This window comes from Mixophyes fleayi, chromosome 9 (assembly GCF_038048845.1).
Source record: "Mixophyes fleayi isolate aMixFle1 chromosome 9, aMixFle1.hap1, whole genome shotgun sequence".
Classification (NCBI taxonomy): domain Eukaryota; kingdom Metazoa; phylum Chordata; class Amphibia; order Anura; family Limnodynastidae; genus Mixophyes; species Mixophyes fleayi.
The window spans coordinates 64,496,791-64,510,909 of NC_134410.1; the positions used below are offsets into that span (position 1 = coordinate 64,496,791).

The following is a 14,119-nucleotide window of genomic DNA, read 5'->3' on the forward strand; positions in this document are numbered from 1 at the left end:
TTCAAAGGGACACTGAAAGGTGCAGCCAGGTGACAAAAGCACACCTACACAACCAATCCTGCGGCCATGAGAAGTGTGAATAAAGGATAGCTGCCACGAGAGAAAACAAGGGGTAGAATGCTAGATGGTAGTGAGCCAGGAAGCAGAAGTGTAGTGAGTGGAAGGCATAATGGTCACTAGGGAATATAGTAAACGTAGAAAATACATTAAAATAGACATTGGAGTGGAATACTGGAAGGAACAAAAGAGGACTGGTTGTGTTGAAGATGGAGGGTAAGAATTTTGTCCGTATAGGGAAAACTGCAGAGGAGTCACCGGTGGGTTCAGTAGGTAGAGGGAAACAGAAGGTTGCATAGCTAATCAATTGCTAAAGTGTTGTTCAAAGATGCAGGGGAGGGGGTTGGTGTAGACAGGTCAGGTTTCTGGAGGATCAATGATGGAGGGCAGGAGGGAGTAGTTGAAGATGCTGGAGGGTATAGAAGGCGGGCCATTACAGCGGGAGTTAACTGTATTATAGCACTAGCGTCTATTACAGGCCAGCATGTGATAACACTGTTTCTTTGGGGCAGTTCTAACTGTTCCCAGAAGTAGTACTGCAGAGGGGGAGAAGACATTAAAGGGTCACTGGCAGGTAACATAACAAGTGCAGAAGTTGGCACAGTGTGGTGAAGGGAGCACTTTATAATAAAATTTAGAACAATTATACTCTGCCCAATATTTGGTAAGATGCTATATTACCTGACAAAATACATCAAAACACCTTTAAGGACTTTTGTACTTGTCACTACACTCATTGCTTGGTATGAAATTGTTGGTGCTTAACTTTTGAGTTAACTTTAGTGAATTTTACCCAGTTAGCAACAAGCAACAGTGGGTGTAAAAAATCGAATTAAAGCACGGATATCATTATTCTGCAGTGTTCCAGAATCGTGATATCCGTTGCTTTAATTCAAAGTGCAAGGCAAAACAGGCAAGCAACTACAGATCAATTAACTACAATTTTCAACCTGCGTTTAATCAAAAACGTTCAGAGAAGTACCATACAGAACAGGATATCCTAGTTAAGTTGCATTGTATGAACCACTCATCACCTGGCAATGCACACGTTGCGCAAGTTTAGTGGAGCAAAGAACACAGGCAATGGACTATTGATAAGTGGAAGAAGGCCATATGGTCAGATGAGTCAGCCTTCATCTTATTCTCGATAAACAGATGAGTTGACATGTGAAGCTAACCTAAAGAACTCTACAGCACTGAGTGCTTGTATTCAACAATGAATCATTTTGGTGGTTTCGCAATGTTGTGGGACACATTTTCCCGACACGCTTTGGATGTAGCCATTCCCTAAGTATCTTAAAGTCACAATTCGCATTGACCTTTTCTCCTGAGTGATCAACCTCCTACATGTTGCAGAAATGATTTCCCCATCCACAGAGCATGTATGGTTGCCTAACTGATAAACATGATACCGAAATTATTTGTGTGTCATGGCTTTCTCAGTCACTAGATCTAAACCCAACTAATACATTACAAATCCTGTTTCTTTCTGGAGAAGCAATTTGTGCTGTTCTATCAGACCAAATGGAACAGAGATTTTACACAAGTCTGGTTCTGGATCACAAACAAAATGCATCTAGCATCTTTGGACAACACCATCAATGACGCCCATCTCCACAGTCCTATTTAAAAGACGCACCTAAAGATCTATATTTGCTCTAAATATGAGGACACGTGTCATGGTCGCCGAAGCTATGAGCGTTTACTGCAAGGAAGCCAGCCATCGCAACCATACAACAAGCTAGAATGTCAACAACCTGCTGAAACGACCACAGAGAATAGAAATAGTTTATGTGGCTTTGGAGAAAAAAACACCAGAATTTATGGCTCCAAATAGTGCAGTGATCAAAACAGATCTCCTGGCCTGTAGAAAGTGGAAGAGTCAGCTCAATGCAGAGGGAGGGACGACTATTGCAGTCCCTTTGACGGTCCACTTTCATGTTGAGAAAGTGGAAGAGTCTTTTGCCTTTACAGCCAATTCCCCAAAGGAATCCCAGGATTGGAGACCACTGCAGAACATACATGTGCTCAAGCTGGTGTCACGGTTATCCACCCACACATGGTGTGCATGGTGCCTGTAGTAGGAACAATTTAAAGCAGTAGCATCTCATTAGGCATTCCTTGACTACCCAGTCATATAATAGTTATCCTGTACTTGCAGAAGCCACATTCTTATGGAAACAGCAGTATTAAATTGTCTACAAATAGAGATTAAGCCTCAGTGGCTTTTTCCATGCATTCTTTTTTTTCTTCTCCATTTAAAATGTTTTTATATGTGGCATGATCGTCTGATCCTACCTATTTGTTTTGCTGAGCAGATTGTGTGAACACTTACTTTCCATGTTGTGTGCCTGTGAGCATTTTTCAAATCTCTAATGTTAACTCCTGGGGGCAGACTCAATTTAGAAAATATCCGCATCCGTGCGAGGTGCCTCTGGAAAGGCCACGAGACACCTTGCGTGAATGTTTTCTGACAGAAGTAGCGCTGATTTCTGCTTGCGCCCCATAGAGGTGCAAGCAAAAATCTGTAGTCACGGTAATAAAGCGCACCCGCGATGCTCTGAGGAACATTGCGGCCAACTGAATCTACCCCATAGACTCCCAAAAGTTTAGTTACACTGCATTCTACTATTTATCACTGTTGATATATGTGCGCCACTCACAGTTGTATGGAAATATTTGCATGCGTCTCTGCTTTGGAAAGATATATGCATAAAAGTTTTCTTCTCTGCTACATTGTACAATGGATGTGACCGGTATGTGCCATGCCATAAGAATGGTTTGTCACCTTTGCTATGCAGAGCTGCATTATCAGAAAGTTAGTTGCTCACCTCTCGCAGTTTCTCATCACACAAGTCCAGCATTACCTGGCAGATCTGGGTCAATGAATGTTTGGGCCCTAAAATATGAAAGAACAATTACAAAACTTCATATATCTATTCTATATTCAACACACTGTCTTGATCTCAGATATACTTTAATGCTCTTACCATTATAAAGAACGCTGTTCTTAACAATTAGTTCCACTTGTTCACGAAACTCCTCACGTGATGGGTACATTCGCTTGCGCACATTCTCCCTTAACGTTTGTAGATCCATTGGATTTGTCACAATCTTGTAGTAATCTTTCACTACTTTAGCATTGACAGGGCTATGGAAGGGGTAAGTCTGAAATTGAAAAGGATAATATATATATTCTCACACACACTCAATATAGAATGTAAAAAAACAAGAGAAATTGCAAATGAAGCATTAGTGAAATATTTCAATAATAAAACAAAATAACCTTTTTCAGACACTGCAAACTACAAAACAATCAAACATTGTAGAGCACCTGCTGCGTTTGTGGAGAAGATTACATAAAACAATACAGTAAAAGCCACAAGCTAAATACTATAGTCAGGCCACTTTGGTCTCAAACTTTTCTTTGCAAGTGATTAACTTGACTAACTAGCACACTCTTCTCATTGCTCTATTGCTTTTTATGAGTTTGTGTATACATATCTATGAAATAACAAAAATGTATGTGCGCCTTTTGTAAAATATAAAATTGTAATATTAAAATACAATTATAGAATATAGTACATAAAAGTGTAACATACATTGGGCATGTCTCTCATGTCATTAATTATGGACTCCAACACTGAAGACAAGGTGACCATGGGATCTGTTCTTCTGCGATGTATCGACTTATGGGGGCGCTGAAAATAGAGAGCAAATTACACACCGGTACATTTGTTTTATAAAGCATTACATTTAATGGGCTTCAGAAAGCATGCAACATACAGCTTATGCCATGTGTTTTCTTGCATTTTGTATTTGCAAGTAAAGGTATAGCTACATGCAGACCTTCAATAAGGAATTACTCCAATGCCACCCCTATTTCATTGCCCAGGACACAAAATGCTATTAATACCAGATATGAAAAGCTTGTGAATTACATGAAAAAATATTAACACTGGTTCCTTATGTGGAAAAGATTTGGACATGTTCGTTGTGTAAACATAAATGTTTAGCAACTGACATCCAGCAAGCTTTTCATTCCATGACATAATTGGGGTTATCAATTTTGGACAGCTCTACAGATTGCATAACCATGTAACCACAGCAGTGTTCTCCCAAGAAAATTTTGCCAGCCGGATGGCATTAAGAAGTAGCTGAGTGGTCCTTTTTCCAAAAACACATACAACGTCCTTCCTGTGGTATCTCTCTCCCTTTTCTCTATTGCGGTTCTAGCCACAGCGCTCCTCACTCTCTCTCCCTACTACCCCCCCCTTTTCCTTCTATTTTTTCTCTATATGTACCCTATGTTAAACATTTGGTTTTCTCTTTCCTACCACTGGGGGACACTGCGAGACATTGGGGTATAGTAGGTGGCACTAGGAGTCTAGGCACTTATCAACTTGTTTGTTCCTCACACTCCTCCCCTACTCCCCTACTATGCCCCTCCTCTCCAGCTAAGACCTCAGTTTTTTCCAAGTGCCTAGGAGATAGGTCACTTCGGTATAGGCTCCTGCATATGCACCCAAAGAATAAGATACAGATTTATTCTGTGACACCTTTCCTAGCATTGTATTATATCTAAAAAAAGGCAACCCAGGCGTATGATACCTGCTGGTTCATTGGTACCGCCTTATATATCTACCAAGATTATATACAGATTTATTCTGTGACACTTTGCCTAGCATTGCCTTAGGCGTCATACAGACCCATTAATTTGTATATTTTTATACTATCTTTTGAACAGCTTAGCCCGGATGCAGCTTGCGATGCTGAAGTCTCAAAACCAGGTGCTCCCACTTCGGTGTCACAGGCAGCATCAATAACCAAACTCACTAAGGTGATGTTAGCGTATGAAAAGGTACGTGAATCCTCCCTTTTCTCACACTTCTACACACACTCAGCCAACACAAATCAGATCTGTCGTAGGCACATCTTCACAGACAGAAGAAGTGGCTATGTCTCTGTCCCTGTCCGAGACCACCCAGACAGACACATGTTCTCACCATCTCACAGGGGTAAGCATATTTTTGTTTTTCAGAGTTGTCCACAGTCAGGATCAGGATATGGTACATTCCTCGGTAGAGGATGGCTAGTTGGGTCTTGAATTCCAGACAAGAACATTGTTAACTCTGAAAGTTCCACATCCCTCACAGGATGGATAGTCTCAGCTTAAGCATCAGACACACTTTAACCCTTGCAGACCTTGAGTCTGCGGCCCCATCTGCACCTAATTAGATGCTGGGCAGGGTGTCTGCTTATTTGGCTTAATGCCAAAAGTCAATTTTTAGACAGGGCAGATTCTCATCTCTTTTCCCTCTCCTGGCAGAGAAAATAGATATATGGGAAGATACCCCTAGGGTTGACAACCCTGTAACTAGTCTATTCAATTATACTGCTATTCCTACACAGTGTAATCTAGCCTCCACTCAGCTTAAGTGACAGCTGGCAGTATGTTTACACCCAACAGGGTCATAGCTGGGTTTTGTAAAAAGCCCACTGGGCCATGGTCAGAGCAGTTAGCCAGAGGTATTCTGGAGTACGTTCCAGGATCGGAGATTCTCATTTTTGCGGCGTTACAGTGTAGTCTCCAGGGGCCAATGGAGGTAAGAGTACATCTCTTCAAGTCAGCTCCACTAGGCAACGTCAAGAGCTATCTTTATCCCTTTTTTTCCCCAAGGGCTATGTACCCCATCTCGTATTCCCTTCTTTGCACTTGTGCAGGTACTGTATGTTCCTATAGGAGCTGTTAAGTTAGAAACCTATATACCTGGTGGTATTCCCGAGCGTTTGTATTTTATTCCAACCTCTTCCTGGGCCACAGACCAATTCTTTCATTACATTTAAGCTGGCAGGCCCTCAACAGGCAGGCCTGCATTCCCTTGTTTCAGATGTAGTCACTACGCACAGTCATTGCAGGCAGGGCCGGATTAACCCGAGGTCTAACTGGGCTATAGCCCAGGGGCCTCGGGCATCCAGGGGGCCCTTCAAACTCCTCAGCAGCATTATTGATCGGTCGGGGGCGGGGGTGCCCCCGGCCCGATCGATGCTGCTGAGTACTGTCAGTGCAGTCCTCCGTCCCGGCGCGCTGTAGTCTGCTTACTGAGGATATCTCGCGAGAGTTCATGAACTCTCGCGAGATCTCCTCAGTAAGGAGCTTACAGCGCGCCGGGACGGAGGACTGCACTGACAGGTAAGTGCTTGGGGGGGTCCTCGCGGGGGGTGGGGGGCGGCGGACGGCTCACATTGGGGGCCTCGCGGGGAATGGAGGGCCCCTTAGCCCAGGGGCCTCCATTCCCTTAATCCGGCCCTGATTGCAGGCAGTGAACAGAGACAGTTCCTGGCCTCAATATACATCATCTTCTTACATGTCAGGAAGGGGGCACCGGTGTCTCTTCCGCTTTGGCGGTACAAAGATTTCAGTTCCGGCTCAGGATCCTACTGCACATTGCACCTCGTGGGTTTCCGAGGTTATGGCATTCATGGCAGGGCTACGGCGCACCCGACGAGTCACGATAGTACCCAGTCTGGATGACCTCGTTCCGAGGGCTCAGTCATCTTTCGCTCACAGGCAAACCTCCATTCGGTTCCTGTAAGCGCACATCTGGGTGCAGAAACTATGTAGGTCCCCTCTCTATCTGCCACAGCAGATACGTTTCTTAGACATCATCTTCCTACCATAGAGCACTACGAGCGAAATTTGCATCCGCGGACGCAAAAACATTAAACTGATAAAATTTGGTAAAGGTGTGGACAGAGGACCAGGTGGCTGCCCTGCAAAGCTGGTCCGCAGAAGCCCCATTTCTCGCTGCCCACGATGCCCCTACCAATCTGGTGAAATGGGCCGTAAGTCTCTCTGGCACCGGACGGTTAGCCCTTATGTAAGCCTGCTTAATGGTTGCCGTAATCCATCTAGCAATGTTTTGAGGCTGGCCAGCCTCTTTTATTAGAATCAAAAAGTACAAACAGAGAATCTGGGAAGTTCTCTTAACATAAATATGGAGAGCCCTAACCACGTCTAACTTTTCCATAGATTGCTGATCAGAATGAGAAGTTGATGAAAAGCCCGGAACCACAATTTCCTGGTTCAAATGGAATGCCGAAACACCTTTTGGAACAAAAGAAGGGAGAGTTCTTAATACCGCTCTGTCCTCGTGAAAAACCAGATATGGTTCCCGGCAAGACAGAGCTCCCAATTCTGAAACCCTGCGTGCAGATGCAATTGCTAAAAGAAGAGTACTCGAGGAAGCATGGGAATCGGGGGAAACAGATATCCCTACCTGAAATCCCATTCCATGGTCATGACGTCCACTGCTACCACTAAGGGGTCCCTTGCGCAAAACCTTGGAACATTTTTGTTGTGTCTGGAGGCCATGAGATCTATATCCGGAAGACCCCACCTGTGAACTAGCGACTGAAATACTTCCGGATGGAGGGACCACTCCCCTGGCATCATCGCATTGCGACTAAGATAATCGGCCTCCCAATTCTTTATTCCTGGAATGAACACTGCCAAGATTGCTGGAACATACTGTTCCGCCCAAAGAAATATTTGAACTGCTACTTGCATTGCAGCTGCACTCCTCGTTCCTCCCTGTCTGTTGACATATGCCACAGCCGTGGCATTGTCGGACTGAACCCTGACTGGATGGCCCCGAAGAAGAGTCTGGGCCCCCCAAACAGCAAAAATAATTGCCTTCAACGCCAACGTGTTGATGGATAGGGCCGATTCCTGAACTGACCAAAGCCCCTGGAGCCGGAGATGCAGTACTACAGCCCCACAACCTTTTAAGGCTGGCGTTTGTTGTGGCAATGATCCATGACCACGGAGCAAAGGACCTGCCCACCAACATGTGAACCTGAATCAGCCACCACTGAAGCGATGCTCTCGCCTCCGGAGACAGCAAGATCTTCTGGTGATCCAACTGTAGGTGGGATCCTGACCATTTCGTCAACAGATCCCACTGGAAGCATCGTGAATGTGCCCGACCGAAGGGGATCGTCTCGAAGGAGGCTACCATCTTTCCTATAAGACGCATGCACAAATGAATTGAGGGACTGGGAGAGGACAAGACCTGAGATGTTATACTCTGAATCGAACTGATCTTCTCCGCAGGCAGGAACACCTTCTGCTGACTGGTGTCCATGATGAGTCCTAGGAAGACCATGCGTTGGCACGGAACTACCTGGGATTTCTTTAAGTTTATCAGCCACCCACGGCTCTCGAGGAACGCTATGGTGAGGGATAAGTGCTGACGCAAGCAAATCTCTGAGGACGATTTGATGAGCAGATCGTCTAAGTAAGGCACGACCTGAATTCCCTTTAAGTGAAGGCACGCTGCCATCACCAACATGATCTTCGTGAAGACTCTTGGAGCTGTGGAGAGGCCGAAGGGGAGAGCCCGAAACAGATAGTGGGAGGCCCCCACTGTGAATCTCAGGAGAGGCTGATGACCGCCCCAAATGGGAACGTGGAGGTATGCGTCCTTTATGTCTATGGAAGCCATAAACTGATCCTTCTCCAAGCCGTTTTTTACCGACCTCAGGGACTCCATCCGAAGTTTGTCCACTCGTAAGTGTACATTGAGGTTCTTTAGGTTTAAGATGGGTCGAAAGGACCCGTCCGGCATCCTGACTAGAAAAAGATTTGAATAAAATCCCTTTCTTTTCTGGTTGTCTAAGACCCTGCAAATAACTCTCTGCGGAAGAAGAGAGGCGACACAACCCTGTATCGCCTGTCTTCTTTGTGGATCTCTGGGTAGCGGGTTTACGAAGAAACGATGTGGTATCGGACCCAGCAGGTCTATCATGTACCCCCTTAATATAATGCCCCGAATCCAAGGATCCCGAGATGACGCTGTCCACTGTTCCTGAAAAAGCGACAGAGGTCCCCCCACTGCCTGCTGGAGAGTAGAGTGGAAGTCAGGACGCAGGCTTCTCTTGAGCCTTGGAGGCCTGGCGCTTAGCTGCAAACGAGGACCTACCTCTGACGGAGAAGCCTCTAGCATTCGGTTGTCTACCCCTAAATGACTGGCCCCTAGGAAAGGAGGTCCCCCAAAAGGACTGCCTAAAGGAGCTGAAGCGCGGGGCCCGGCCTCTACTTGTGTGTACTGGCAAGAAAGTGCTTTTGCCACCCGTTGCCTGCGAAATCATACTGTAACTCTGGCCCGAACAAAGCTGCTGCTGAAAAGGGAATGGTTTCAAGGGATTTCTTAGATTCTGAATCCACCTCCCAGGATTTCAGCCATAACCTTCTTGCTGAAATTGCTGCAGCCTGAATAGAGGAGGACACAGACGCTGTGTTTTGAGCCACCTCATAAAGGTACCCTGATGCCTCTTTCAAATGTAAAGCTAGGGGAAGTAAATCTGAGTCCTGTAAGGCGTCTGCCAGTTGTTCTGCCCATGCTTCCATGGCTCTAGCACCCCAAGCCGAAGCAAAGGTAGGTCTAAAGGAAGAACCCGCTGCTACAAAAATAGATTTTAGCCGAGATTCAACTCTGCGGTCAGTGGGGTCCTGCAGAGTTGCTGTGCCAGAGACTGGCAGGATAGTGTGTCGGGCCAAACTGGCTACTGGAGTATCTACTTTAGGAATCCCTTCCCATCGAGCCACGTCCTCTTCCTACAATGGATACAAGGAGGAGAATCTCTTTGGAACAGAGAACCTTTTATCAGGCTGTTTCCAGGCTCCCTCAGCAATATCTACAGAAGGAGGAAACTGAATAACTCTTCTTTAGGCTTTCTTAAAGAGACTTCTGTCTATAGAACTAAGATCCTCCCTTTCTGGGAGGTCCAGAGCCTGCCTCATCGCTAAAACTAAATCATCACACCTTGGTATCTAGCGTTTTCTTCCTGTTCCAACAGCTGAACCTGGTCAGGATCAACGTTTATGTCGCCTTCCTCTTCAGAAAACCCCTCAGAATCCGAAAGGACCAGTAGAGGTTTTGCGGATCTAAGCCACTTTCTTTTAGAAGGAGGTAAATCTGGGGATTCAAGCAACGGATTTAGCCTGTCTAAACCCTTTATAAATGCTGAGGACCATGCCGGTTCTGACGGACCAGGAGGCTGATCCGTTACTAAAGAGGAAGGTCCTGCTATAGCCGTTTCAGGAGAAACTGTGGCAGCAGGGAACCCCAAAGCTGTAACAGCATTATTTGACACAGCAGGAAGGGCTGCCACAATTGTCAGTAATGGAGTAGATTGAGTGATAATCTGTGCTAAAAAGGAAACGGACTGTGTCAGAGAAGCCACCCAGGCCGGCTCCTCCATCAGTGGGGCTGGAGTGTGTTGGGTTTGCGAAGAGGGGGCCCCCCCTCTGCACTCTGACCGCCTATGCTCTGCCATTGAGAGCCGTTGCTCTCTCTGACCGAGCCCTGTCATGCTGCGATTTTTTTCTGGGAGTGTGCGCTCTATAATAGAACACACTGCCAGCTCTGCCATCCACCTAACTACTGTTTAATGCAAACATTAATTCACAGAACATTTAAGTGCATCGCTCAGCTATATAAAGATAAAAAGTGAAAGCAGCCATTATATGGACTGAGCCAGTAGAATCCAAAATTGCACGCATAAATAAGTTACATTCGCTCAACACTGTGGCTTGAATTGCATACTTGTGTAAATTCTGCACCATGTGTTAAAATGAGACTGATCTGCACTTTTTAAAGAGTGGTCTGGTGCAGTGTTGCGAAATAAGCACATCAGAAATTATGAGTTACATGCGTCATTAATTTATATACACCCAGTGCTTGGGTTCTTCAAGATAGCAATACACATGACCCAGGATATAAGTAAATAGGGACTTTATGGTCACCAAGTTGAAACAGGGAGTTGCTTAGAAACATAAAGTGTGCTTTTTTGGGTTTACAAAACAGGGGACCCAAGAAGTCCTCTTTACAATAGTGACAGAGCGGACATTCTATTTTACCAAACATGCCTATTCAAACAAACATTAAACCTTTTCCAATTTTCAATTTAAGATTCAGCACTGAACTGTTGTAAGATTGCAGCTTAAATACACAGTACACTGCATGATCAGTTTTCCCACTTCACAATGTTTGTTTGAATCTATATATAAAATTACTTTGGTGCCGTTGATAACTATTTTCAGTCTACAGACCAAAAACCGTTGATAAACACATGGTTGTAACAGACATACATTATATACTTATGACTGTTAATCTCTAGTAGGAAAACTTACATTTAAATAATCACAATGCACGGTGCTCCCCACTCTTCGTTTCTTCTTTGGAGGCAACTGCTGTTTAGGGAACTTCAAGACCAGTGATTTCCTACGGACTTCGTCAGCACTAGAAAAGGACATACCGTAATATATGTAAATATTTAATTATCCTTTAAAGTACAGGTTCTAAAAAAAGGCTTTTTTTCTTTTAGCTAGGATATCATTTTGTTCATTTGTATGAAAAAACGAAGGCGACAGGTATGGATCCTTTCACATATTTAATTAAAAACATTTGTGATTTACATCCGAGTAGAATTCTTCCTACGTCACCTTCAGACATCTGTTAGTAAGAGGCTATATTGGCCCGATAGCCAGAAAACCAAAAAACAAACACAATAGTACACTTGTACTAGACCTGCCAGAGAAGTGCTTAAGTTAGTACACACCCTGCTAGTTCACCTTTACCTTTCAATCAGCTGTTTTCCTAAAACAATTTTGGTCCCCTCTACTTTAATCAGCTCCTCATTGTCATTGTGTATGACCGTTTTCTCCAGCTCCTCTTCCTGTTCTTCAGTCATTGCCACTGGGTTAGATGGAGGAGCATTGGTTTGATAGTAGAGTGGGCAAAACTTGTTGGTTCTCATGTGTCCAATTGCTCCACAAGCTCCACATTTTAGCTTCAAGAAAAATGAAGACTCAGATTTAATATCTAAATTACACACATAGCATATAGGTGCTTAACTTGTCTAAATTTGATAAACCAGCTTTATTTATCCAGTCAAGCAGCAGATTGCTAGGTATGATTTAATGCAAAGCTTGAACCCAAAAACAACGACAGCCAATTGGTGAAGACTTTAGAGCTCATTTACTAACATTACCTTCAGGTCTGGGCGCTCCTTCATTTTCTTGGGTTTCTTTTCTGGGGGACCTCTGAGCTTTTCCTTTTCTTGGTTGCGCTTTAGTCTCCGAAGCTGCTCTTGGATTCTTCGCCTCTCTTTCCTCATCTCCTCGCGGTGTTGCTCATCAAAAAGAGCAAATTTCCGGCTTTAGTATAGAGAAGAAAGAATCAAGAGTGTTGTGATCCCTTCCATTTCTACTATGAAGTAAAGCTCTAAAATCTGAAACATAAAGATGTACTCACATAAACTCGTCATCTTTGGTAGTACGGATTCGACTATATGCATCAATAACTGCTGGTTTGCGCACTGTCTCACATCGCACATATTCTTTCCCATCTTCATCTCTAAAAGTGCGGTAGATTTTCAGACGGCGTCCACTTGCTGCAGAATTTAAACTGGTCACAGAAGCAGTGTCATCATCCTTGTGAGAGCCTCCTGAAGTTGCCGACCCTGTGGCTAAGAAGAAGGGGTTTTTGCTAGATTAAAGAGCTAAGTAATATAAGCTAGAATTTGGTTAATAGCTGTGGTTATGGCACAGTTTGTGATATGTTGAAATACAAGGAACCACAAACTCACTTAAAGGCATATTAATTCTATTTTTTAATGTTTCCTTTATAATTTCCTAAAATGATGATACCTATACATTACCAATTCACACTATTGTTGCAAAATGGTCTCTAGTTTCAATATTTGTTTGCAGAGTATAGCTAGTCTACACAGAGCTCAAACTACCTTTTGCCAATCCATGCATGATAATACAGCTTGAGGATGTGGACTAGTAGGCAAGGGGAGGCAGTCGCAAAACACTAAGTGTGCTCATAGCTTGTATGAAAGTATATCAGCAACACATGTTAACAAATTATAGACAGAAGAACAAAGCAGAAAACTCTGCACAGAGAGATCAATACCTCATAAGGGTTGTAGTTGTGGATGGAACTGCTCTTTTATTAACAATTTCAAATTAACTTACTCGTTTATAGAGCAGAGGGTGCTACCCAAGAGAAAGTGTTAAACATATAAAGACAAAAAACAAACAAAAAGGTTCTTAAGGTTAAGCTTAAGGTTGCATTTCGACAAAGCTGGAGGCGACACATACGTCAGTGCTAGACAGCAGTGTATCTTCAATACTGCCGCATTCAGAAATGCTCTTGCCGTTAACCCCGAGAAATGATAACGGTTTCTCAAATGGAACAATAGCAGCAGCAGTGGCAGTACTTTAACTTTGAGATTCGCTGTAGATAGAACCTACCCTGTTCACTAGTTGCTGGATGGGTGAAAGGAAAGACACGTGCCAAATTATCCCATACTAGGGATAGCAGTGCGCAATCATATAACACAAAACTTCCAATCACAATCTAGTCCCCTGGGAGACGACGTCTAAAACTAGTAAAATATAGGTTTGTCAGGCAGTTTTACTAATAGATACAATTATTCAGTACGTAAAGAGAACCTGAATGGTATGTTAATCCATAGACTGGGTAGATAAAGAATGAGTATGCACAATCATCCCAGCTAGGGAAAGTATTAAGCGAATATACAACTCCCAGGAGAATTACGGTTAACATCAATTTATCATATGTAGGCAGGAAGAATTGCAATTGATAGATATATAAAAAAAAAAAAAATCAGCATAATCAAGCAAAACTAACCCTGAAGGGATAATGAATATTTGACACTAGATTTGGAGATATCTGATCGGGTGGGCAGGATATCCCTGATAAACCGATTATAGGTAAAGAAATTTGATTTCTCCATTTCCATCGAAAAGAAAAACAACATCACCATATATACCCTCTCTAATGTGAGGGAATATAGATCCTTTGTAGTGGAAAAATCCTGCTACAAATAAATGCTGGAAAGTCTACGATATAACACGAGTAGGGCCTATGTATCATGTATCTCTGGGGAATACATATGAACGTTATCCCTATATATAACTAAAGATTATATGCCTATCAGGGAATCATTCATCAGGAATGAATAA

At 43.7% G+C, this 14,119-nt stretch overlaps 1 protein-coding gene across 4 annotated transcripts in view; it reads right to left on the minus strand.

The window, feature by feature from the left end:
* The window catches only part of TAF1 (TATA-box binding protein associated factor 1), an 87,626-nt gene that overhangs the window by 15,520 nt on the left and 57,987 nt on the right, over nucleotides 1–14,119 (minus strand). For 2 of the 4 annotated variants that reach the window (XM_075184450.1, XM_075184448.1), the window contains exons 24-30: nucleotides 12,378–12,585; nucleotides 12,115–12,280; nucleotides 11,702–11,913; nucleotides 11,255–11,363; nucleotides 3,660–3,758; nucleotides 3,048–3,225; nucleotides 2,889–2,956 (exon numbers count right to left, since the gene is read on the minus strand). In XM_075184450.1, coding sequence (XP_075040551.1) covers nucleotides 2,889–2,956; nucleotides 3,048–3,225; nucleotides 3,660–3,758; nucleotides 11,255–11,363; nucleotides 11,702–11,913; nucleotides 12,115–12,280; nucleotides 12,378–12,585 — 1,040 coding nt within the window. Of the gene's footprint in view, nucleotides 1–2,888; nucleotides 2,957–3,047; nucleotides 3,226–3,659; nucleotides 3,759–11,254; nucleotides 11,364–11,701; nucleotides 11,914–12,114; nucleotides 12,281–12,377; nucleotides 12,592–14,119 lie in introns of all 4 variants that reach the window. The other 2 variants (XM_075184449.1, XM_075184446.1) reach the window with 1 other exon arrangement.